The sequence below is a fragment of the Oenanthe melanoleuca genome, chromosome 1 (genome assembly GCF_029582105.1).
Source record: "Oenanthe melanoleuca isolate GR-GAL-2019-014 chromosome 1, OMel1.0, whole genome shotgun sequence".
Taxonomy (NCBI): Eukaryota; Metazoa; Chordata; class Aves; order Passeriformes; family Muscicapidae; genus Oenanthe; species Oenanthe melanoleuca.
Window position 1 is genome coordinate 111,768,463 of NC_079333.1, and position 25,071 is coordinate 111,793,533.

General features: G+C 69.0%; 3 protein-coding genes across 4 annotated transcripts; 1 reads left to right on the forward strand and 2 right to left on the reverse strand.

The window, feature by feature from the left end:
* Nucleotides 1–91: 91 nt before the first annotated feature.
* SMPD1 (sphingomyelin phosphodiesterase 1) lies at nt 92–4,580 on the forward strand. Its single transcript, XM_056495320.1, has 6 exons — nt 92–414; nt 1,275–2,074; nt 2,651–2,822; nt 2,903–2,979; nt 3,218–3,363; nt 3,920–4,580. Exons 1-6 carry the CDS (start codon nt 106–108, stop codon nt 4,333–4,335), a joined length of 1,920 nt encoding a protein of 639 aa, XP_056351295.1. The 5' UTR covers nt 92–105; the 3' UTR covers nt 4,336–4,580.
* A 366-nt stretch (nt 4,581–4,946) lies between these two features.
* On the reverse strand, nt 4,947–12,707 carry APBB1 (amyloid beta precursor protein binding family B member 1). The gene is made up of 13 exons (XM_056495307.1): nt 11,797–12,707; nt 10,803–11,445; nt 10,161–10,339; nt 9,688–9,791; nt 9,294–9,330; nt 8,875–9,012; nt 8,515–8,639; nt 7,773–7,887; nt 7,053–7,137; nt 6,512–6,595; nt 6,299–6,420; nt 5,707–5,883; nt 4,947–5,332 (listed from the first exon to the last, which is right to left on the reverse strand). Exons 2-13 carry the CDS (start codon nt 11,326–11,328, stop codon nt 5,165–5,167), a joined length of 1,860 nt encoding a protein of 619 aa, XP_056351282.1. The 5' UTR covers nt 11,329–11,445; nt 11,797–12,707; the 3' UTR covers nt 4,947–5,164.
* Nucleotides 12,708–14,610: 1,903 nt separating this feature from the next.
* Nucleotides 14,611–24,035, reverse strand: TRIM3 (tripartite motif containing 3). Of its 2 annotated transcripts, none has more exons than XM_056499862.1 (12): nt 23,895–24,035; nt 22,866–23,007; nt 20,625–20,859; nt 20,165–20,325; nt 19,734–19,914; nt 18,609–19,332; nt 18,307–18,410; nt 17,813–17,980; nt 17,570–17,738; nt 16,784–16,854; nt 16,527–16,667; nt 14,611–15,275 (listed from the first exon to the last, which is right to left on the reverse strand). In XM_056499862.1, exons 2-12 carry the CDS (start codon nt 22,991–22,993, stop codon nt 15,123–15,125), a joined length of 2,235 nt encoding a protein of 744 aa, XP_056355837.1. In that variant the 5' UTR covers nt 22,994–23,007; nt 23,895–24,035; the 3' UTR covers nt 14,611–15,122. The 2 variants fall into 2 exon arrangements, with proteins under 2 accessions (XP_056355837.1, XP_056355830.1); XM_056499855.1 differs by lacking the exon at nt 23,895–24,035 and adding an exon at nt 23,684–23,751.
* Nucleotides 24,036–25,071: the final 1,036 nt, after the last annotated feature.

The following is a 25,071-nucleotide window of genomic DNA, read 5'->3' on the forward strand; positions in this document are numbered from 1 at the left end:
CTCCCCTCGTCCGTGGCGAGGGGGCGGATCCTGCTGCAGCCCCGCCCCCTCCATATGAATACCGTGTCTCGCCCCGCCCCCGCCCGGCCCCGCCCTCCCTCGGCCATGGCGGCCGGGGTTCGGGCCCCGCTGGGCCCCATGGCGCTGCCGCTGCCGCCGCGCCGATCGCTGCCGCTGCCGCTGCCGCCGCCGCCGTGCCGGGCGCTGCCGCTGCCGCTGCCGCTGCCGCCGTGCCGGGCGCTGCCGCTGCCGCTGGCCCTGGCTGCGCTGGCGCTGCTGGCGCTGCCGCTGTCGGCGGGGTCGACGCCCGGCCCCGAGGAGCGGCTGGCGGCCGAGGCGCCGCGCTGGGGCTGGCGGAACGTGTCGTGCCCGGCCTGCCGGGTGCTCTTCGGGGCGCTGGACCTGGCGCTGCAGGTGGGCACGGGGCATCGGGCAGTGCCGGACACGGGGGGCACCGCGGGGACACCGGGCGGACACCGGGACACTTGGACTGGCAGAGCGGGGAAGACAGGAACGGGACAGGAACGGGGACAGAGGTGACGGGACAGGGCGGAACAGCACAGGGACAGGGCAGAGACAGGCCGGGCCAGTCCCTCGTGACGGGCCAGGGCAGGTCGGGGCTTGTGACAGCCACGGGACCAGGCTGGGAATGGGGACAGGGACGGGACGGGCGGGGACGGGAGAATGACAGGCTGGGACGGCTGGAAGGGGAACGGGGACAGAAACGGGGACGGGCGGGTCCTGCCTGCGGCTCCGCTCGGGGGAACGGGCCGGGCTGGGACGGGACGGGACGGGAGGCAGGAGGAAACCGGGCTGGGCGACAGAGGGGCTGGGGGCGCGTGTGGGTCCCTTCTGGCCTCAGGATGTCCAGTGGGGGGACAGTGACAGCAGCCAGGGCCCCGTCCCGGGGAGCTGCTGGGCACGGCATGGATATGGCAGCGGGGGAGCCGTGCCCATAGCAGGGGTGCCGTGCCCGTACCGGGGGAGCCGTGCCCGTGCCGGGGGTGCCCGTTCCAGGGGTGCCCGTGCCGGGGGTGCCGTGCCCGTGCCGGGGGTGCCGTGCCCGTACCGGGGGTGCCGTGCCCGTACCGGGAGAGCCGTGCCCGTACCGGGGGTGCCCGTACCGGCGGTGTCGTGCCCGTACCGGGGGTGCTGGCAGGCGCAGGCCAGTGACAGCAGCTGAGTTCAGTGTGTAGGGTCCGGCCTGGGGAGCTGGTGGGCAGCGAGGATAGCAGGAGGTGCTGGGACCATCCCGAATGTCCCTCTCCCCGCAGCTGGAGCCGAACGTGGCCCGCGTGGGGCGCGTGGCGTCGCGGCTGTGCCAGGAGCTGCGGCTGGCGCGGCCGCCCGTGTGCCGCCAGGCCGTGCAGCTGTTCCAGGGCGACGTGGTGGCAGCCTGGGCTCGCTCCGTGCTGCGCCCGCCCGAGGCCTGCGGGCTCCTGCTGGGTCCCGACTGCGGCCACTGGGACATCCTGGGTGACTGGAACCTGTCCCTGCCCGCCGCCCCCAAGCCGCCGGTGCGGCCCCCCGCGCCGCCGCCTCCCGGAGCGCCCACCGCCCGCATCCTGTTCCTCACGGACCTGCACTGGGACCGCCAGTACGCGCCGGGCAGCGCCGCCGCCTGCCCCGACCCGCTGTGCTGCCGCGGGGCGCCCGGCGAGGGCCCGGCCGCGGCGGGGTTCTGGGGCAGCTACAGCAAGTGTGACCTGCCCCTGCACACCATCGACGCGCTGCTGGCCCAGCTCCCCAACAGCTCCAGTCACGCCGGTACCAGCGGCAGGAGCGGCGCCGGCGGCTTTGCGGCGGCGTACTGGACCGGGGACATCCCCGCGCACGACGTGTGGCAGCAGAGCCGCGGGGACCAGCTGCGGGCGCTGCGCACGGTGACGGCGCTGCTGCGCGCCCACCTCGGCGCGTTGCGCGTCTTCCCGGCCGTGGGCAACCACGAGGCCACCCCGGTGAACGCCTTCCCCCCGCCCTACGTGCGCGGCAACCGCTCGGCAGCGTGGCTGTACGACGCCATGGCCGAGGCCTGGCAGGACTGGCTGCCCCCCGCTGCCCTGCGCACCCTGCGGTGGGGTTCTGTCTGTTGGGGGTCCAGGGATGGGGAGAAGGGCACAGGGGTGGGGGTTCCAGTCTACTGGGGGTCCAGGGATGGGGAGAAGGGCACAGGGGTGGGGGTTCCAGTCTACTGGGGGTCCAGGGAAGGGGAGAAGGGCACAGGGGTGGGGGTTCCAGGCTGCTGGGGGCCTGGGTCTGTGGCATTTGGGGTACCAGGGCTGGGAGGCTCCAGACTGGGGGCTCTGGATTGTCGGGTGTTCTGGGGTAGGGGAGCTGCAGCAGCACAGGCTGGGGCTCAGAGCTGGGGACTCTGGGCTACTGGGGGCTCAAGACTGGCAAGACACAGAGCAGACTCCATGCTGGAGGGGCAGTGGGGGTGCCAGGGTAGCTGGGGCTTCATGGGGGTGGAGAAGTGCAAGGAGTGGGGTCATGGCTGGTTGGGGTACAGAGAGGGCTGTGGGGAACAGGGCTCCAGGCTGGGGGCTGTAGGCGGGTGGGCAGGGCGGGTGGCAGAGAGCTGGGGATCTGTGGGGTGGGCGCAGGGTCTGTGGGTCAGGGCACGCAGCCCTGACCCTCCTTTCCCACACAGGGCTGGCGGGTTCTACACGGCACCGGTCTGGCCTGGGCTGCGCCTCGTCTCCCTCAACATGAACTTCTGCTCCCAGGCCAACTTCTGGCTCCTCATCAACGCCACCGACCCTGCAGGGCAGCTCCAGTGGCTCATGGGGGTCCTGGCAGATGCTGAGCGTGATGGGGAGAAGGTGTGGGGGGGTTCTGGGGGGATATGGGGGGGTCCCAGTGGGCCCTGGGCAAACCCCCAGCCCTGGCTTCCTGCCCACAGGTGCACATCATCGGGCACATCCCCCCAGCCCACTGTCTGCGCAGCTGGAGCTGGAACTACTACCGCATCATCAACAGGTCAGTGCCTGGCCCCTGCCCGGGCCCCACCCCACGTGCCAGACCCCTGACTGTGTGCCCCACCCCACGTGCCAGACCCCCACTCTGTGCCCCTGCCCTGCACACTAGACCCCTGTTCATGTGCTCTCGACCCCCACACCAGACCCCCACCCCATGACCCGAGGGCCAGGCTGGGGTGGGGGTCCCAGGCTGGGGTCTGGGAGTGTGGATGCCACCCCCCGTCCCCCCGCCACGGCAGGTTCGAGGGCACCATCGCGGCCCAGTTCTTCGGGCACACTCACCTGGACGAGTTCGAGTTGTTCTACGATGAGGAGACGCTCTCGCGTCCCGTCTCCATCGCCTTCGTCGCACCGAGCGTCACCACCTACATCAACCTCAATCCTGGTGCGCCCCAAACTCCCCCACGCATCCCCCTCACCCCAATCCCTGTGTGCCCCAAACCCCCCCACATGTCCACCCCACCCCAATCCCCAGTGCACCCCAAACCCGCCCCGTGTCCCCCCCCACCCCAGTACCTGTGTGCCCCAAACCCCACCCTATGTCCCCCCCACCCCAATCCCCAGTGCACCCCAAACCCTGCCGTGTGTCCCCCGACATCCCAATCCCCAGTGCACCCCAAACCCCACCGTATGTTCCCCCCCACCCCGTTCCCTGTGCACCCCAAACCCCACCCTGTGTCCCCCCCACCCCGTTCCCTGTGCACCCCAAACCCCGCCGTGTGTCCCCCCCACCCCGTTCCCTGTGCACCCCAAACCCCGCCGTGTGTCCCCCCACCCCGTTCCCTGTGCACCCCAAACCCCGCCGTGTGTCCCCCCCACCCCGTTCCCTGTGCACCCCAAACCCCGCCGTGTGTCCCCCCACCCCGTTCCCTGTGCACCCCAAACCCCACCCTGTGTCCCCCCACCCCGTTCCCCGGCGCTGACCGTCCCTCCCGTTGCAGGGTACCGGGTGTACGAGGTGGCCGGTTCGTACCCCGGGAGCTCCCACGCGGTGCTGGACCACGAGACCTTCATCCTGAACCTGACGGAGGCCAACGCGCTGCCCCCGGGGACGGCCCCGCGCTGGCGGCGGCTCTACGGCGCGCGCCAGGCCTACGGGCTGCCCGCCGCCTTCCCGGCCGACTGGGACCGGCTGGTGCGGCGCATGCAGGACGACGAGCGGCTCTTCCAGCTCTTCTGGTTCCACCTGCACAAGGGGCACCCGCCCCGCGAGCCCTGCGGCGGCCCCTGCAAGGCGGCGCTGCTGTGCGCGCTGCGCTCCGGCCGTGCCGCCGACCCCACGCTCTGCCGGCCCCTGCGCCCCGCGCTGCCCTTCCCGCGCCTCCAGCAGCTCTGGCAGCAGCGGCGGATGTGCTGAGCCAGGGCCGGGGCTGGGACACGGCCACAGCAGGGGCTGCAGGGCTGGGACACGGCCACAGCAGGGCAGCACTCTCACGGGACAGGGCAGGGACACGGTTACAAGGAGTGGGGTTGCAGCCAGCACAGGGTCACACAGGAGCGGGCTGGGAGCGGGATCGGCACAAGGTCACTGGCAGTGAGGTTGGGAGCGGCACATGGTCCCTGTGTCCCAGCAGTTACACAATAAAGGCACAATGGACACCACCACCCCTCCTTATCCACTCCCACCAGGACTGGAACTGGATCAGCATCAGCCCCCAAAACAGGTGAGATGAACACCACTGTCCTTTTCCTCAATTCTCAGCCACAACAACTTAGGGAGACCGAAATCTGGATGCTGGATTCACCATCCTGCCTGCGTGTCCTGATTCTCATTGGGATCACAATTGGCATCAGCCCGTGGTCCCTGTACTCCCATCAGGCCCCTTGTAAGGTGTGGATGGACCCCACTGTCCCTCTTCACCTGCACCATCCTAGGAAGACCCAAACCAGACACAACACCCTCATCCCTCCTCCTCCTCCTCTTGCTGCTCCTGCCTGTGTGAGGCCAAACGCAGAGCCGAGCCGGGCTGGTGGAATGGGTTTATTAATTAATGATTTAGTACAACACAGACCCTCATTACGCCACATGCATTGGGGACCCCGGGGGGGCGTGACCCAGCGTGGGGGCACTGGTGGGGGCAGGACCCCTGACCCAACGCCCTGGGTAACTCTGTGCCCCGGAGCGTTGGGTCGGTGGGCCTGCCCCCCCCTCGCCCAGCCGCACGCCCCCCACGCCCTCGCCCCACTCACGGGGTCTGCGCCCCTCCCCGCCGCGGTTTGAGGGTCCCCAGGAGGGTCTGCACCCCCCGGCGCACGGAGGAGCCCACCCGCCGTGCCACCGAGTCGGCCGGGGGCGCGGGCAGGCAGGAGCTGGAGGCCTGGGGCCGCGCGTCCAGGCACTTCTGGTAGCGGAGCTGTGGGAGCGAGGGGTCAGCGGGGGGTCAGCAGGGGGTCAGTGGGAGAGTCAGTGAGGGGGTCAGTGAGGGGGTCAGCGGGGGTGTCAGTGAGGGGTCAGCGAGGGGTCAGTGGGGGGGTGAGTGAGGGGTCAGCGAGGGGTCAGTGGGGGGTGAGTGAGGGGGCAGTGGGGGGTGAGTGTGGGGGCAGTGAGGCGTTAGTGTGGGGTCAGCGAGGGGGTCAGTGTGGGGGTCAGTGAGAGGGTCAGTGGGAGATCAGCGTGGGGTCAATGAGGGGTCAGCAGAGGATCAGTGGGGCGTCAGTGAAGGATCAGCGGGGGGTCAATGAGGGGTCAGCAGGGGGTCAGTGAGCGGTCAGCGGGGGCGGCACTCACCACGCAGGCGGCCTGCAGCGCCTCGCTGAGCCCCGCGGCGTTGGGCTCACACCACACCATGTGGCAGCGGAAGGTGCCGGGGGCACTGGCCATGATGAAGGCGAAGGCGCGGACGTCGCGTCCCACCCCCATGAAGGACAGGAACCGCACGCGGCACTCGCACAGCACCGCCTCTGTCTGGGGGCACGGGGTCAGCGGGGGCCCCGGGGCAGGGAGGGGCACCGGGGCACCCCAGGGCGGGGACAGGGCCAGCAGGGCACGCGGGGTGTCACCGAGGAGCCTACCAGGAAGGGTTGGGGGTCACAGTGACACCCTGGGGTTGGGAGGGTTCAGCACAGGCCCCAGGGCGGGAGGGGATCCCCCCAGGGCCCCCCGGGATGTGGTGGGATGGGGACACGATGGAAGGAGCCATCGTGGCTCCCTGGTACAAGGATAGGTCTCTGGACGCTAAGTGACCCCAGGACAGGAAGGGGTCACCAGTGAGGACGGGGGTCACCACAGCCCCCCTAGGCCAGGGGGGTGGTCCCAGGTGGGGATGCAGCTGGAGGTGGGTGATGGTGGACGTGGACAGGGGGTCCGAGGAGGCACGCACCTGGCGGTGAGCGATGGTGAGGGTTGCAGGGGCCACGCTGACCACCACGGGGGTGGGAGCAGGGGGCTCCCCTGAGCCGGGGGCCAGCGCTGCCTCCAGCGCCGCGTTGATCACATCCATGCCTGGGGGACACAGGGACACAGCCACAGCAGCTGCACCTGGCTGCAGGAGCCCCCCGGGACACTCCCTCTTCCCCTCGAGCCCCCCACTCACCCACTGGCTTGGCAACGGGGACACAGCCCAGGTAACACACGGGGAAGCGCTGAACCACCTCACTCTTGGGGGCTGGGAACTCCACTGTGGGAGAGGCACTGTCAGACACCCCCAGAGGCCCCCAAAACACCCAGAGCCCCAACACCCCTCCAGAACCCCTTCCCACCCCTCAGTGCTCACCCAGCACCCCCAAGACCTCTTGGACACTGGGCACTCCAGTGTGGGGGGACATGGCAGACCTCCCCAGAGCACCCCAACACTCCCCCACAGCATTCCCAGTACTCCAAACATCCCCAGTTGCACTGCCTTGCTCCTGGGGGCCGGGAGCCCTGCTGTGGCGGGGGACAACGTCAGACACCCCCCAAACCTCCCTAAAAGCCACCCTCTCTCCCCGCTGCCCTACCCCAGCGAATGCAACCCCCAGAGACACAGCCCCCTCCCCTGCAGTCACCCTATCCCCCAGCAGCGCTCCAGCCCTTCCCAGTCACTCCCAGCCCCCCAGAGCCCCCCAGGTCCCCCCCAGGCGCCCCCCAGCCCGTACCCTGCAGGGGAGGCTCCCCCAGCCGGGGGGGGTCTGTCCCCAGGCTGTTGCCTGCTGCCCGGGCGCTTCGCCGCTCTGCCGTCAGCTGGGGGACAGGGGACATGGCCACCCAGATGTCACAGCACAGCGACCTCCAGGGACCCCCCTGGTGACCCACAGCCCCCCAGATGTCACACGTGGGGCTGTCACAGCACGGACAGCCAAAGTGACCCCCAGGGATCCTGTGCCCTTCGGCAGGTCTGTGGGGACACCGGGGTGGGGAGGGGCTCACCCAGGAACAGGCCTGGGGGCCGCTGCAGGGGCCTGGGGGTCTCACCTGTGTGCAGATGTGCTGCAGGCTAGGGCAAGTCCTGGCGGGTTTCTGGGGGTCTCACCTGGGCACAGATGTGGTGCAGACCAAGGAAGGGGAATTTGGGGTGGGTTACCTGGGCTGGGGGGTCTTGGGGGTGTCTCAGCTGGGCCCAGCCCTGGTGCAGGCCAGGTGGGGGGTTCTTGGGGGCTTTTTGGGGGTCTCATCTAGGCAGAGTCGTAGCTCAGGCCAAGGTGGCAGTTTGGGGGGGAACCCAGCAGAGCGCTGGGAGGGTTTTACCGGGACACAGACCCGGGGCCAGCCAGAGAAGGGGTCCTGGGGAAGTTTTAGGGGGGTCTCACTTGGGCACAGACACGGTGCAGGTCCCAGGGGCAGTCTGGGGGGTCCTGGGGAGGTCTGGGGGGTCTCACCTGGGCACAGACGCGGTGCAGCCCGGCAGCGATGGCGCTGGCCGGCCCCTCGCAGCGGAACACGTGGCACTTCAGCACCTGCGTCAGGGGGTCCCGCGCCACGTAGGCAAAGTCCCTGGGGGGACAAGGGGACGCTCAGGACCACCCCGGGCCCCTCCCCAGCCAGTCTAAGCCGGGACTGGGGGCACTGGGGGTCTGGGGGCAGGTGGGACCGTACCTCTCCCTGTGTCCCCGGCAGCACAGCAGGACAGAGCGGGGTTAGGGCGTGCTGGGGGCAGATGTCCCTCCTGCCCAGCCCCAGGACCCACCCCACATTCCCCTAGGGGAAGGTGTGATTCTGCCCCACACCCGTCTGTTCTGGGGGAGTGCACAGTTGGGACCCCATGGCCCCCATCTGCCCAACCCAAGGGACCACATCTGCATGTGGGACCCCACAGCCCCACACCCCACCCGTGTGGGGACCCCAGCCCCATGGCCCCCTCCAAGTACAATGCCCCCATGCCCAGCTCCACACACGTGGCATTCCAGAGCCCCCACCCCACAGTATGGGACCCCCACGCCCCACAGGCATCCTACACACCCAGACCCTCCCATGCCCGCACCCCACATACACAGCATCCCCAGCCCCACAGGTACTGAGTCCCTGCACACACCAGAACCCCACAGCCCCCACACCGCACCCCAGCACCGCCTCAAGCTCACACATGGGCACCCCCGTGCCCCCAGCCCCACACGTGCCCACCTGCTGCCGTGCCGCCCCACGCCCCAGACGCGGATGCCGCCCACGGGCTGCGCGTGCAGCAGCGCCCGGTCCTGGGGGTCCACGAGCTTCAGCGTGCGCTCCTCCAGCAGCAGCAGCGCCCGCGCCTGGGGGCACGGCACCCTCAGCAGGGCACTGCCCCCCCGGAGCCGGGGGCATGGAGAGGGTGTGGGATGGATGTGGGGGCACAGGGGGCCAGGGTCACTCACCTCCCCCCAGGTACAGTGGGGGCAGTGTGGGGTGGATGTGGGGGCACAGGGGGCCGGGGTCACTCACCTCCCCCCAGGTACAGTGGCAGCAGTGTGGGGTGGATGTGGGGCACAGAGGGCCGGGGTCACTCACCTCCCCCCAGGAGCCGGGGGGGCCATCACGAGGCCCCGAGAGCTGCCGGATGCAGGCGCTGACAGTGCTGCTGCTGCGGCCCGGACCCAGCTCCTCCTCCCGCAGCTGCACCCAGCCCAGAGAGCGCACCGGGAGGCCCTGGGGCGAGGGGAGAATGTGTGGGGCTGGGTGTGTGGGGCACAGATGGTGAGGGCAAGGGGGCAGGGGGATGGTGCAGGGCAGCCTCAGCTCCCCGGCAGTAACCCGAGCCCTGACCGCCCCAACCGCAGAGCCCCGAGCCCTCGGGGCAGGGCCAAGGTCCCTCCCACGCAGGTGACCATCCCTGGGCTGGCTGCCCCAGCCCCCCGGCAGTGACCAGACCCCACGGGAGTGGGGAAGGGGCCCTGGGGGCCGGAAGGGTCAGGAGAGACCAGCCCTACCTTGGAGACCAGCGCATCCTCCTCGCCCAGGGCCATGCTGCGAGGGGAAGGGTGGGGGGTCAGTGACTGCACCCCGAGACCTCCCCACCCCAATCCCTATCCCTGAGAGCCCTCTGGGATCCCCCACAACCCACACTGGGGTCACTGAACCCTGAGCACCTTGGATTTTCCTCTCCAGCCCCTGCCTTCAGATCCTGGGACTCTCCCAAGTCCAACCCCCATCCCAAGACCCCCTTTCCGTGCCCCACACCTCGGCCTGTCCCCCTCAGCTCCCATTTCACACCAGGCACCCTCTGTCCATGCTGCTGTTTGTCACCCAGGCTCCCACATCCCGACAGGGCCCAGGCACAGCCCTGCCCATGTGTCCCCTGAGTCCCTGTGCCCCACATCACACCCCTCTCCTGGTGATCCCGGGCCTGGTGACGGCATCTCCAGGTCCGACACTCCTGGCTCCTCATCCTCCTCTTCCTCCTCCTCCTCCTCCTCAGCTGTGGGGTCCTAGAGGCAAGGGGGCTCTGTGGGGCTGGGGGGGCACCAACCCCCACCCTTTCCCCTCCACTACCCCCTCTCACCTTCCACATGTCCCCATCATTGAAGGTCTCAGCCGGGGCAAAGCTCGTCCAGGAGAGCTGCAGGGGGCTGGGTCAGGGTGCTCCACAGGGCAGCCCCACAGCAGCCCCCCAGTCACCCCACAAGTGCCCCACGGCTCCCCCCAGGCACCCCACAGCACACTATAGGAGTCCCATGGTAACCCCAAGAGCAAGCCACGTCCAAACCACGGGTGTCCTGCGCCCCCCACAACCACCCCCCATCATCCCCCAGTCACCCCCCGCCCTACAGCCCCCCCCAGTCCCAGCCCCCACTCACGGTGGGCCCCTCGGTGGGGGTGCTGCCGTCGGAAGGGGTCTCGTGGGGCCCGCCGGGGGGCTCCCACTGAGTGGTACCAGTGGGGACGTGCCAGTAGTAGGTGCCTGAGGTGTCCTGCACCCGCAGCCACCCGGGGGGCAGGTCCCCGTGTGCTCCTGCGCCACACGGCCACAGCGACTCTGCAGGGCACGGGGTCGGGGGGTCAGCCCACCCTCACACGGCCCCACCAGCCCCATGTGCCCAGGGACACAGGGATGGCCCAGGGGGCTCCACAGGGACAAGGGAGCAAAGTGGGGGGCACGGAACTAACGGGGGCTGGGGACACAGGACGGTGTCCAGGCCTGGGGACACAGGACAGTGTCCAGGGGGCTGGGGACACAGGACAGTGTCCACGCCTGGGGACCAGGGATGGCACCCAGGGATGCAGGGGTGGGCACACAGCCAGGGACTAGCGGAGATGCAGAGCTGATAGGAGCACGGGGACATGGCAGGAAGAGGCAGGTGGGGGCAGCCCCTGGGCTCTGTGGGACAGACAGAGACTGTCAGAAGCCTCCATGGGGCAGCCGTGGGACAGCGAGAGGTCACCGTGGGTCTCCGTGGGGCAGCCATAAGTCACTGTGGCTCCGCGGGTCGGGTGCCCACCTGGCTCCTCGGGGGAGCTGCCGGGGCTGCCCTGGCTCAGCGTGGCCCAGCTCGAGTCCTCGTCGCTGCCGGGGCCGGGCCCCCCGAAGAGGTGGCTGGCGCTGCGCCCCGGGGGCTCCCGCAGGCCCCGCTCCGCGCCCAGAGCCGGCGGAGACACCCCGGGCCCGTCCTCCTCCTCCTCGTCCTCCTCCTCATCCTCCTCCTCCTCCTCCTCCTCCGAGGCGCCGATCAGCAGGGCCCGCGGGTCGCGGGCGGCGTTGCGGGCGTTGCGGGCCTGGAGCCCCGGCTGCAGCGCCCCGGGGGACTCGCCGTGCGCCCCGGGGGACCGGCCCGGGCCCGGGCCCGGCTCCAGCTCGTTGCGGTTCTGGTCCTGCCCGGCCTTGGCCCAGCCGGCGCCGGGCAGCTCCTCGGCCAGGGCGCCGCCGGGGCCGGTGCGGGGGTCGGGGGGCGCTGCCAGCCCCAGGCTCAGCCCCGGGCACCGGTTGTCGTTGGCCAGGTCGCTGCGCTTGCTCAGGGCCCCCGACATGGCGAGGGCGCGGGACGGGCGGACCCCCGGCCCCGGCCCGGCCCGGCCGCAGCTGCCGCCGCTGGGTGGGAGGGAGGGGGTGCTACAGCCCCCGGGGCGCCTCCGCGTCCATCGGGCCTGCGGGGAGCGGGGATGGCACCGGGGCCGCGGCACGGGCAATCCCAAGGACTCGGCATCCCGTGTCACGGAGCCGGACAGCTTCCGCAGCGCCGGCACCCCGCACTGCCCCGCGGAAAGCGCAGCCCCGCGGTCACCGCGCTCCCCCGGCCCGGGCCCTCCGCATCCGCATCCGCCCGCGGCCTGCCCGCAGATGCACCGGGCCCCGCACCGCTCCCGCTGCCCCGGCCCGGGCCGCGGGGTCTCCGCGGGCCCCAGCGCCCCCCGCCGCTCCATCCTGCCCGCAGCGCGGCGGGCCCGCCCGTGTCCCCCGTGCCCCCTGTCCCCGCTCCCCGCCCCCATCCCCGGTACCTGCGGCGGCCGCTCCGCTGCCGGGGGTCGCGGGGGGAGGGTGGGGGGCTCGGGGCGCGTCACTTCCGCTTCCGGCCGGGGGGGACAGCGCCGCCTCCGGCACCGGCACCGGACCGAGACCGGGACCCCCTGGGAGCTCTCCGGACCTTCACCGGCACCGGGATCCCCGGGAGCTCTCCGAACCCTCCCTGGTACCGGCACCGGGACCCCCGAGAGGTCTCCGGACCCTTTCCGGCACCACCGGAGAGCGCCGCGTACCCGCCGGAACCGGGAGCCCAGGCTTTGCCGGCGGCGGGCAGCTCGATCCGGCCCAGGGTGGCAGCGGGAACCGGGCGGAACGGGGCACCTTCCCCCCGGTGATACTCCCGGGGCCGGTGACCCGGCGCTGTGCCCGCCCCGCCGCTCCGGCTGTTCGAGCGGGCAGCGCGATCCCCGGTGCCCCGCGGACCAGTTCAGTCCAGCTGAGCCCCCGTTACCCGCAGCGGCATCTCCAGGGCACCTGCTGCCCCCGCACTGGCACCGGGGGCACGGCCGGGGGCGGCACCGGGGCACGGCCGGGGGCAGCACTGGGGCACGGCCGGAGGCAGCACCGGGACAGGGCCGGGGGCAGCACCGGGGCACGGCCGGGGGCAGCACCGGGACAGGGCCGGGGGCACGGCCGGAGGCAGCGCCGGGGCTCCCCGCGGCTGCGGTGCCCCCGGAGCCCCCAGCCCTGGGCTGGACCGGAGGGGCTCGAGGGTCCCGGCTCCTGCCAGCCCCGAGGGGCAGCGCTGCGGGCCCGGGGCCGGGCGGGAGCAGTGACGGTGACACAGGCTGTGCGGGGTCCCTGCACCCGTGTGCGCCGGTCTGACCCCGAGCAGGATCTCGGTGCCTTCGCTTGGTAATCTCCAAGGCTGAGTCCAGCCTGTCACTGACCCTCTGTGTCACTCAGCCCAGAGCTCTGCGTGCCACATCCAGCTGCTCCCTGGACACCTCCAGGGATGGGGACTCCAGACCTCCCCGGGCAGCCCCTGCCAGGACGTGCCAGCCCTTTCCATAAAGAAATTCCTCCTGATGTCCAACCGAACCTCTCCAAGCACAGCTTGTGGCTGGTTTCTCTTGTCCTGTCACTTGTTTTCTGGGAAGGTCCCCCCTGAGCCTCCTTTTCTCCAGGCTGAGCCCCTTCCCAGCTCCCTCAGCCCCTCTGGGCTCCAGCCCCTTCCCCAGCTCCGTTCCCTGCCCTAGACACGCTCAGTGTCTCTTGCAGGCCCCAGAACTGGACACAGCCCTCGGGGGTCTGGCAGTGCCAGCACAGGGGACAGTCGTGCCCTGGGGCTGTGCCCATGCTGGGGCTGGCACAGCCCAGATGCCATCGGCCTCTTGTCCACCTGGACACACCTGGGCTCATGTCCAGCTGCTGTCACCAGCAACCCCAGGTTCTGTCCCAGCCCAGAGTGTTGCAGGGGGTTTTGCTGACCCCAGAGGAAGACCCAGCACTCGCCCTTGTTGACCCTCACACTGTCAGCCTTGGCCCATTGTCCAGCCCATCCCGATCCCTCTGCACAGCCTTCCTGCTCTCAGCAGGTGCCCGTCCCAGCCGTGTGCTCATGAACTCACTGAGGACGCACTCGATCGCTCCCTCCAGACCACGGGTAACTGCTGGGCAGCACTGGCCTGAGCACCGAGCTCTGGAGCCCCGGCACGGACCCCCGGAGGCCCCGACACCGAGCACTGGGAACCCCGGCACCGAGCCCCGGGGGCCCAACACCGAGCCCCGGGAGCCCCGGCACTGAGCCCTAAGGCCCCAGCACCAAGCCCCGGGAGCCCCGGCACTGAGCCCTGGGGCACCAACACCGAGCCCTGGGGCACCAACACCGAGTCCAGGGGCCCCAGCAGTGCCCGTCCCCCCTGGACGTGGCCCCATTCCCACCCCTCCCTGGGCCTGGCCCTCAGCCAGGTGTTCCCAACAAGGAGCACCTGTCCCAGCCAGGCTGCAGGTGCCCCATGAGATGCCAGGCAGACGGAGATGGTGCAAAGGCTTTGCTGAGCCTCGGGCAGGCACACTGTGTCCCAGCAGACCCAGTGGGTGGGGCAGGACCCGCCTTTGCCAACCCGCAGCTGGATCTGATCCCCCGCTTGGGCTGCCCGTGCTGTGGGACCCACAGGTGATCTGTCCTAGGCCCTTCCCAGCATCGGGACCGGGAACAGGCATGGACTTCCCTGGATCCTCCCTCCAGCTCTGCTTGAGAACAGGGTCACTGCTTAGGAACAGGGTAACTGGCCACCTCTGGGGCCTGGGAACGCCCCGGGGGCGGGGGTGTGGGGAGTGATGAGTTGGGTCTGAGTAAGCTCTGCTGCCCTCCAGGATCCCCCACGGATGGCCAGAGCTGCCCTATGACCCTCCACAGCCCCTGTGGTATCCCCAGGGACCCAACAGCCCCAGACACCTGCGGGGTCTGAGTGGCTCACCAGGTCACTGACCACTTTCTCCTGGGTACACGGACCAGTTCCTGCTTCCAGTACAGACCAGTCCAGCCCAAACCCTGCTGCCATCACAGACTAGTCCGACCCAATACGGATGAGTCTAACCCTGTCCCCAGTCCCAGTCCAGCCCAGTCCAGCCTTGCTCCCACTCCCAGGCTGTTCCTGTCCCTGCAGATGGGCCAGTGCTGGCAGGATGCCCAGGCCAGGCAGGCACCCGCGGTGCCACTGAGCTCCAGGCACGGCTCCTGTCCCTGCCTGGCCTGGCACTGGCTGGGGGTGTCCAGCACAGCTCGGGAGGGCTGTAGGGCAGGGTGTGTGACGGACAGGCAGGGCTATGGGGCAGCACGGGGCCAGGGTACTTCCAGAATATTTTATTTTGTACATACAGTTTTGTCAGCGTGCGGCAGCTGCCCCACAACCCCCGGAGCCCCCCAGAGCTGTGGAGCAGCAGTGCAGCGGGGCAGCAGGCACACACAGTTACCCCACAGCTGGGGAGGGAGGCTGGGGCGCTGGGGGACAGCCCTCAACGGGCATGGGGCTCTGGACTAGCCACCCCACAGTCCCCCCAGCCCTTGCAGCGGCTCCCCCTGCCCCTCATACCCCCCACACCTTGGGGACCCTGTCAGCCGGGGCAGCGGGATGCTGGCCCTGCCACGGGTAGGGTGAGGGGTCAGACCATGACCCCCAGGCAGCCCCCACCCCACGGGACCCACGCCACCCCCCAGGCCCGGCTGCCCCCTGGGATAAAGTGCACATGAAGCCAGGATGGCGCGGGGGGCGAGCTCGGCCGCGGGGCACCGTCCGTGCGGGCGCCCCGGCCGCAGCTGCAGCCCCGCCCTGCCCCAGCCGCGCCGGCGCCGCGGTCACTGCAGGTAGCGATAGGCCTTGAAGCAGTGGTTGCCCGAGTCAGCCACCACGACGTGGCCGTCGGAGGTGAGCGCCAGCCCCTGCGGCCCGTACAGCGGGTCGGCCGCCGTGTTGATGTAGGACAGGAAGGAGCCCGCGCTGTCGAACACCTGCACAGGTGGCACAGCTGTGCCCCACGGCCCCAGGGACGCCAGCCCCGAGAGCCCCCGGCCCGCACCCCCTGCGGGGGATGGGGTCAAGATTCCCCCTAGGTCTATTCCAGTTAGCCCAAGACCCTTCTCAGCTGCTCCCAGGTGACACCAGACCCCTTCCCAGTCCATCCCAGTTGCTCTCACTGCAAAACTCTCCCAGCTCCTCCCAGCTGACCCTAGGCTCCCATCAACCATTCCCAGTTAACCTGAGACCCTTCTTTGTTGCTCCCAGTTGACTCAGGTTGCTCCCAGTTGACCCCAGACCCCTCTCAGTTGACTGCAGACCCTGCACAGACTCTTCCCAACTGACCCAGGATCCTTTCCAGCTGCTCTCCCTTAAACCCAGCTGTGGGACCCCTGCACCTGCCCCAGCGCCTCACAGCAGGGCAGGGATGGGGTGGGGATGGGGCAGTGCTGCGCCCCCTGGGCTGCACTGGGGGGATGTGTGCAGGCACAGGTGTCTGTACAGGTATCTGTGCAGGTGCAGGTGTCTGTGCAGGCACAGGTGCACAGATGCAGGCATAGGTGTCTGTGCAGGCAGTGTCTGTGCAGGTGCAGGCACAGGTGTCTGTGCAGGTGTCGGTGCAGGTGCAGGTGTGCAGGTGCAGGCACAGGTGTCTGTGCAGGTGTCTGTGCAGATGCAGGCACAGGTGTCTGTGCAGATATCTGTGCAGGTGCAGATGTCTGTGCAGGCACAGGTGTCTGTGCAGGTGTCTGTGCAGGTGCAGGTGTCTGTGCAGGCACAGGTGCACAGATGCAGACACAGGTGTCTGTGCAGGCACGGTGTCTGTGCAGATGCAGGCACAGGTGTCTGTGCAGGTGCCTGTGCAGGTGTCTGTGCAGGTGCAGGTGTCTGTGCAGGTGTCTGTGCAGGCACAGGTGTCTGTGCAGGTGTCTGTGCAAGTGTCTGTAGAGATGCAGGCACAGGTGTCTGTGCAGATGCAGGCACAGGTGTCTGTGCAGATGTCTGTGCAGGTGCATGTGTCTGTGCAGATGTCTGTAGAGATGCAGGCACAGGTGTCTGTGCAGATGTCTGTGCAGGCACAGGTGTCTGTGCAGGTGTCTGTGCACATGCAGGCACAGGTGTCTGTGCAGGTGTCGGTGCAGGTGCAGGTGTGCAGGTGCAGGCACAGGTGTCTGTGCAGGCACGGTGTCTGTGCAGATGCAGGCACAGGTGTCTGTGCAGGTGTTTGCAGGCACAGCTCGTACCTGGATGCGGCTGTTGCCCCAGTCAGCCACGATGATGTTGCCATTGCTGTCCACGGCCACCCCTGTGGGCGCGTTGAACTGCCCGTTGCCCTCCCCGTGCGACCCGAACTTGAACAGGAACTCGCCCTCTGCGTTGTACACCTGGTGGGCACGGGGGACAGCACACACAGGGGAGTCACGGGGGTCACCGGGCACTGCAGCCCCCCAGCCCTGACAGCACCTGAGGGGTCTCAGCACCTGCCTCTGGCTGCACCCACCTTCACAGAGTGGTTGTGGAAGTCGGTCACCACGATCTCATTCTTGTTGTTGACAGCCACAAAATGGGGTCCTGGGGAGACAAAGGGGGCTCAGCCCGAATGGGGCACAGGGAACTCATCCCCAGGACTGGGGGGCTCAGCCCCACGATGGGGGCTCAGCCCTGAGGGGAATGGCACGGTTCAGCCCTGGCCTCATGGCAGGACCAGGATGGACCCAGAGCCCTGAGACGTGGACAGAGCCCAGAACTCAGAGCCCCCAGGATGGAGCCACTGCCAGAACCTGAGCCCAGAGCCCGAGCCCAGAACTGAATCCAGAACCCAGTCCTACGATTTGTATCCAGAACAAAACCCAGTGCCCCAATCTAGGACACAGAGCTCAGAACCCAGACCCAAACCCAGAACTGAGCTCAGAACCTGGAACCACATCCCAGTGTGGGAACCAGAACCAAACCTGAACTCAGAACCTGGGATCTCAGTCCCGAACCAGAACCCAGAGACAGAACCTGGAACTGGATCACTAGCCTGAAACCTGATGCTGGACCCAGACCCAGACCCTGGTCCCCTGTCCAGCCCCAAAACTCAAACCAGAATTCAGAACAAGTCTTGAGCCCAGAACCTGAACCCACAGTCCAGAACTGGATCCAGAAAGCCAGTCTAGAACTGGAGTCTGGACCTGTCCTGCAGCCTCAGGCCATTCTTAGGGGTCCCAGTGCCACCAGCCACCCCACAAATGTGGGGCACACACAGCCCAGGGGGGCACCTCCCAGCTGGGGGTCCCAGGGATACCTGCAAACTGGCGCTCAGCGGTGCCACGGGAGCCAAAGCGTGCCACCAGCTTCCCGTTGGGCTGGAAGATGAAGACGCAGCAAGCCTTGTTGTCCACCACGATGATGTGCCCGTTGCGGTCCACGGCCACGCCCTTGGGGCCCATCAGCCGCCCCGCGCCCAGCTTGGTCTGGGGGGACAGTGAGTCAAGGGGGAGCTGCCATGGACCCCCACCCCACACCCCCTCACCCGGCCTTCCCTCACCTTGAACTTGCCCTCAGGTGAGAACACACTGACCCAGCGGTTGTCGTAGTCAGCCACAATGATGTCACCGTTGGTGTCCACCGAGACCCCCGTGGGGCGCTGGAGCTGCCCTGGGGAGCGGCCCCGCACCCCGAAACGCAGCCGGAACTGCCCCTCATTGCTGAACACCTGGGGGGCAGCAGGGTCAGGGGAACCGAGGGCAACACCCCAACCCCTGGAAATGCAGCACAACTGCCCCTCCTTGGAGAACAACTGGGGGGCCAGGAAAGAGCAGGGGGAGTCAGTGGGGATCCCGGGAGACCACACATGCACACATTGGTTACTGCTGACGGGGTCAGTGGGGTCATGGGGATCCAGGGTTACCCAGGGAATCCCGTGGGGGTCCCAGGGGTCCATACCTGCATGCACTGGCTGTTGCTGTCAGGGTGAGTGGGGGTCAGCAAGAGCCAGTGGGAGTCCTGAGGGGGCTTTGGAGGCCCCGAGGGTGTCCATACCTGCACGCACTGGTTGTTGCTGTCGGCCACGACGATGCGGCCAGCGCTGGATGTGGAGATCCCCTGCAGGTTTGTGAACTCGCCCTTCTCCCGGCCACGGCTGCCTGCAGGCACCAGTCAGGGGGGCCCATGGGCCCCAGGAGACCACTCACCATCCCGGTAAACCCCTGCCACCCCCCGGGGCCCTCCAGCGCCACCCCAGGGAGCCATGAGGAGCCCAGGGGGACCCCACCGTCCCTATGGCTGCGGGGAGGCCCAACGAGGCCCCCGTGGCCCCAGGATCCCCCTCCGGCCCCGCTCACCCACGCGGAAGATGAGCTCGTCCTCGATGGGGTTCTCCTTGCGCTTGGCGCTGCCGTACATGCTGGCGGGGCGGCGCAGCGCCTTCTGCCGCACGTGTCCCCCGCCCGGGGACTTGACGCGGCGCTTGGCCTCCTCGGGGGACGGCGGCACGTCGCTGGGGCGCAGGGCGCGCGCGCGGAACGGGGAGCCGCGCACGGGCTGCCCGTACAGCAGGATGGACAGCACGAAGTCGCCCTCGGCGCGCGGCGTGTACACCAGCTCGTAGGTGCCGTTGCGGTTGTCCTGCACCTCGGCCTCGGCCGCGGCGCCGTCGGGGCCGGTCACGGCGAAGCGCAGGCGGGCGCCGCCGCTGCGCACCAGCGCGCCGTCCTTGTCCTTGGTGGTGACGCTGAGCGAGCAGGGCTGCCCCACCACGGCCTGGCGCAGCCCCTCGCCCGTGGCCACCGTGGTGTGCGCCGTGGCGCTGGTGGTCAGCAGCGCGCCCAGGTTCTGGATGGAGCGGCGCAGCCCCTCGGGCTCGGCGTGGAACTCGAGCTGCGCGTTCTCGTGCGGGTGCTCGGGGAAGGGCCGCGCCGCCAGCTCCCGCAGCCGCTCGCCCATCTGCTTCTGCACCAGCAGCACCTCCGTGGCCGAGCCGTGGTGCAGCGCCTGCTCCGTGAACGCGCAGCTGCTCAGGATGCTCTCCTGGCCCTGCCGCAGCACCTCCAGCTGTGCCTCCAGCACCTGAGGGACCACAACACCACCTGTGGCACCAGGTGGGGCCTCTGTGCCAGCACCCACGTTTGAACCACAGCCCGGCCCTGCTGCCGCACCTCCAGCTGTGCCTCCGTGCATCCTGTGGGGATGGCACGTCTCTGCAGTGTTGGTGTGGGACCCCCACAGCCAGCACCCTAACCAGTGCTGTACCTGCACCCCACACCTGCACCCCAACCAGTGCTGTACCTGCACCCCACAGCCAACACCCTAACCAATGCTCCACCTGCACCCCAGCCAGGGCCACAACCCCAACGCTGATGCTGCACTGGGACCCCAGCGGTGGCACTGGCAGGGCCACTGGCACTGCAGTGTGGCTGGGGCACACACACCCTCCCAGGAAGGGCTGGTGCAGGGCGCAGGTGTGTTACCTGCTGCTTGGCAGCACAGGTGGCCTCCAGGTCGCGCAGCAGCACCTCCCGCCGCTGCCGCAGCGCCGCCTCCAGCTCCTCGAAGCTGCTCCCGATCTCGGCCTCGGCCTCAGCCCGGCGCTGCCCCAGCTGCCGGCTGATCTCGGCCACCAGCCCCACAGCTGCCGCCAGCTGGGGGAGCCTGGGGAGACACGGCACCCCCTCAACTCCCACACCCCCACCAGCCGCACCTGAAGCCCCCCACAGCAGCCTCATCCAGCTGCAGTATCCTGCAGGAGGAGGACACGGAGACTCCCTGAACCCCAAACCCCACAGCACCATGACGCCCTCAGCCACCTCTCCACTGGCAGCATGTGTGGGTGGCATCAAGCTGGTGCTGCAGCCAGCAGGAGTGGGGCCATGGGGACCCCAGGGACCCCGGGAGCCCGTACCTGGCGCGCACGGCGTCCAGCTGGTGCTGCAGGGCCGCCTTGTGCTGCTCCAGCACGTCACGGAGCGGCACGGTGCGGTGGTCCCGGTGCTCCCGCCGCTCCCCCTCCGTGCACTCCCGGCACATGGCTGTCTCGCAGGGCTCGCAGTAGAACTCCATCACCTGCCACACCTGCACTCACCTGCTGCCCTGCAGCCCAGCCCACAGGACCCTGCAGCCTGCCCCAAACCACCTTCTGGGCCCACACAGCCTCTCCCAGACTCCCTGGACCACTGCAGCCTCCCCAGACCCCCTCCAGACCCTTTCTCCAAGGCCTGCAGCCCACTCGACCCCCTTGACCCTCACAGCCCTTCCAGATGCTCACAGACCTCTTTAGCCCTCCCCAGATCCCAGCCCTGCTAAAGGCTTTCCAGCCCCCCTGAGCCCCCAGCGGCCCCTGCAGCCCCCAGCCCCTGCCCCACCTTTCCCTCGTGGTTCGGGCAGCAGAGCGGCTGCCCGGTGGCGGCGCCCAGCGGGGGCAGGGGCGCAGGGGGGGCCCCGCGGGGGTCGGGGTCCCGCTGCAGCACCTCCATCAGGTTGGTGATGAAGAAGTTGTTGGGCAGCGCCGGGACCCCCCGCTCGGGCAGGATCGAGGTCTGGCGGCACACGGGGCACGACAAGGACAGGCTCTGGGCCGGAATGTAGTTCTGCAGACACCTGGGTCACAGGGGTCACGGGGGTCACTGGGGGCCAGGGGGCACAGGGACATGACAGGGACAGACTCTGGGCCAGGACGTGAAGGGGCAGGGACAGAAGGGGGCTGTGGGGGCACAGGGGGTATGCAGGCACAGATACAGGGACAACATGGCAACGGATGAGGGATGGACGGAGGGACAGGAGCTGCTGGGGATGGAGGATGTGGGATGGCAGTGGGGGCAGAACAGGGATGAAGGGACAGATGGATGGACAGGAAGACAAGGGAATGGACAAGCAGATTTATGGGGGGACAGAAGGGGGTACATGGCACCTAGGGTAGGGGGCAGGGAGAGAGTGGGATGGACAGATGAACACAAAGGTCAGGGTGCAGGACAAGGGTACACAGACAGACCTGGGGACAGGCAGTGGCACAGGGACAGATGGATGGACAGGGGGCTGCCCACAGTGACAGTGGGATGGGGGCAGCAGGACAGACAGATATGGTGATGTGGAACACAGGGAGAGAGGGGCAGCAAGACAGACAGGAGGGCTGGGGTGCAGGCAGAGAGCAGGAGGGAAAGGGACAGACAAACATGGGGGCTGTGAGGTAGAACACTGAGGTGTGAGAACAGGGTGGGAGGGACAGACAAATGAGGGGACAGATGGACAAGGTGGTGGGGCTGCACAGTGTCACACTGGGGTGCAGGAGGGGGACAGACCAACAGACAGATGGGGGGCTGCACAGTGTCACACCAGGATGGGAGACACAGATGGACAGACAGACAGGAGGGCTACGTGGTGTCACACCGGGTGGGGTCAGACAGATGGACAGGATGGACACGGGGCAGCAGTGCCAGTGCCCCTGGCGAGAGGGATGGACGGACGGATGGATGGAGTGGGGGGCTGGAGCAGGGCCAGAGGGCTCTGAGGGCCAGGGAGCACAGAGAGAGGGGCCATCAGCAACAAGACCCTCCCACTCGGGGACCCCAGCCACGGCACCCTCAGCACCCACACTCAGGGGCTCTGCAGCCCTCGAGAGAAGGGGGCTGTGGGGGGCAGTGGGGTCTCAGCACCGCCGTGGGCTGAAGAATGCAGGGGGGTCCCAGCCCCATCGCTGGGGGTCAGGGAAGCTCAACCCCATCTCTCACTGGGGAGGGCAGGGAGTGCAGGGGGTCGGGGGGTTGTGCTCACACTGCGGGTTTAGGGGTGCAGGAGGGGTGCAGTGGGGCACACTGGGGGTGCAGCTGGTAGTGGTGGGGTACAGGCTCAGGGACACAGGGGGATGCAGCAAGGCAGAGGGGGGCTGGATGCACTGGGGAGGCACAGGGGTCTGGGGGGTGCAGGGGCGCAGTCAGGACATGGGGGTGCATTGGGAGCATTGCAGTGGTGGGGTGCAGTCAGGACTCAGTGGGGTGCAGGGGCCCCAGGGCACAGTGGGGATGTGCTGGGGATGGATGCTGTTGGGGTGCAGAGGGCACAGGAGGGATGTAGGGGTGCTCAGAGACAGGTTGGGGATGGAGAGGGGGCCAGGGCACAGAGAGTATACCGGGGGTGCAGTAGGGTGGAGGGAGTGTGATGAGGGGCCCCACCTCTCACAGGTGTGCAGGCAGGGATTGGGTGCAGGGGGGACTCAGGGGGTCCCACCTCTCACAGCCAGCATGCAGGTAGGGATGGAGCTTGGGGGGATGCAGGGGGCTCAGGGTGGGTTCGGGAGGTCCCACCTCTTGCAGAAGGTGTGCAGGCAGGGATGGAGCTTGGGGGGATGCAGGGGGCTAAGGGTGGGTTCGGGGGGTCCCACCTCTCACAGAAAGTGTGCAGGCAGGGATGGAGTTTGGGGGATGCAGGGGGCTCAGGGTGGGTTCGGGGGGTCCCACCTCTCACAGAAAGTGTGCAGGCAGGGATGGAGTTTGGGGGATGCAGGGGGGCTCAGGGTGGGTTCGGGGGGTCCCACCTCTCACAGAAAGTGTGCAGGCAGGGATGGAGTTTGGGGGATGCAGGGGGCTCAGGGTGGGTTTGGGAGGTCCCACCTCTCGCAGAAGGTGTGCAGGCAGGGCAGCACCTTGGGGTTGCAGTAGCGGTCGAGGCAGATGCTGCAGATCAGGAACTGCTGGTCAATCTGCCGCACCACCGGGCTGGCGGGCTCATGGCGGGCCATGGTGGCTCCTCAGCCTGGGAGCGTGCCACAGTGAGGGCAGGCACCTGCAGCGCCCCACAGCCACCCCCAGCCCCAGCCACGGCACCACAACCCCCACCCACCCCACAGGCTCGTGGTGGGTCATGGCAGACCCTCAGCCTGAGAACGGGGGGATTTAAATGCGTGGGAGGAACCGCACGGTACCCTGCAGCCCACCGCTCAACCCACACAGCCCCTGCCCACCCCACAGAGGCCATAAAGGACACTGGCCCTGGGCCACGAGGGCTCAGCACCCTGGGGCGCCCGCAGCCCTGACCCACGGCACCCACAGCATCCACCCCTGGGCACACCACGGTCCCTGGCCCCACAGACCTTGTGGGGCACACACGGGGACCCCACCATGCCCACGACCCCCGGCACCCAGAGCCAGCCCCACAGGTGCCCCAGCCTCGCACAGCACCGCGCCCCACAGCAGCCCCTGCCCCTCGGAACGCACTGCTCCCACAGCCCCTCTGCTCGTGCCCCTCGGCAGCCGCCCCCCGCCCGTAGCCACGGGGCACCCCCGGCACGGCCCCGGCCCCGCGGGGCGCGCCCAGCCCACCGCGCTCCCCCTGGCCCGCACCCGGCCCCGTCCCACGGGACACTCGCCACCGCAGCCCCTCGGCCCCCGCTCCCCACAGCCCCGGCCCCCCGACCCCCGGCCCCGCTCACGGCGCTGCGGCGGCTCCGCGCTCCAGGCCCCGGCCCCGCCCCGGCCGCCATTGTGCGGCGCCGCCCCCCCGCGGCACCGGGACATGGCGGAACCGGGGGGGCCCGCACCGCGGTGCCCGGGGGTCTCTGCCCCCCGCCGCCCGCGCCGCCCTGTACGCACCCCGCGCCCCGCAGCCTCCCGTGCTCCGCCGCCGCCCCCGGCCGCACTCACCCGCCCCGCAGCCCCCTCCCCGCTGCCGCCCGCGCCGCGGGACCCACGGCGCATCCTCGGCCCCGGCCCGGGATGCGACAGGGAGGCGGCCGGGCCGGGCGGCACCACGCGCGCTCCGGAGGGGGAGCCGAGCCGTGCCGCCGCCGCCCCGGGTCACCGAGCCCGCCCCCGGGGACACCCCCGCGGGGCTGCCGGGGCCTCGCTGCGGAACGCGGTGCCGCCCCCGCCTGGGGGGTTCGCGGGGAGGGTCCCGTGGGGAAGGGGGGGAAGTAAGCCCCCAGCTCTCCCCCCCCAGCATCAGTGGTCTCGCCTGGGCTGTGGCTCTGCAGCTGGGGGGGGCTCCGCGCATCCAGGGGTACCCGGCTGTTGCCACGGCAACCACATCCCGACCCGAATTTGGAGGGCTTGGCCCCAAATCGGAGAGGGAATGGGGCTGGGGAATGCGGGCATACAGTGGTGGGTGGGGTCATGGCGGGGCAGGGGGCTGCCGAGCATAGGGTGACGGGCGGTATAAACTGGGAAGCAGGAGGAATATAAAAGGGAGATAAAGGGGGAATAAAGGGAAGGTCAAGGCGAACAGGTGGATGGATATAAAGGGAGGCAAGGGGGATGCGCAGGCAAAAACAGAGGCAAAAATAGGGGTTATAGAGGGGTGGTATAGAGAAGGTACAGGCAGGGTACAAAGGGTCTTATAAAGGGGGGAATAGGAGTAAAACCAGAGCCCAGGAGGCCTGTCCCAGCCCCTCAGTCTAAAGGGAGCCCACATTTCCCACCTGCCAGCTGCCACAGCTCTTTCTCCACGTGGGACCCCCCTCATCACCATCACCTCTTCAGCTGGCACCCCTCCACCAGGCAGGACCCCCACCCCGCTCAGAAGGTGGCACCAAGCCCACCCGCTGCAGCTTCCCGGGGAATTCCAGCAGGCTCCAGGCTGCCTCCTTTGCGAGAGGCAGGTGGGGCAGCGAGTGGCCCCTCACGGACAGGGCATCCCAGCAGAGCTGGAGCTGTGCAGAGGGGTGCCCCTGTCCCCAGCCAGGTGTGGGCCGTGGGGGAATGTGGCCAGGGGACAGGAAGGTCCTGAGCCGGTCCAGCACACGGACCCCCAGACCTTTGGGGACCCATCTGGGAGAAACAGATCCAGGAGAGACCCAGAGCTCTGCCATGAACCAGCCCCCAA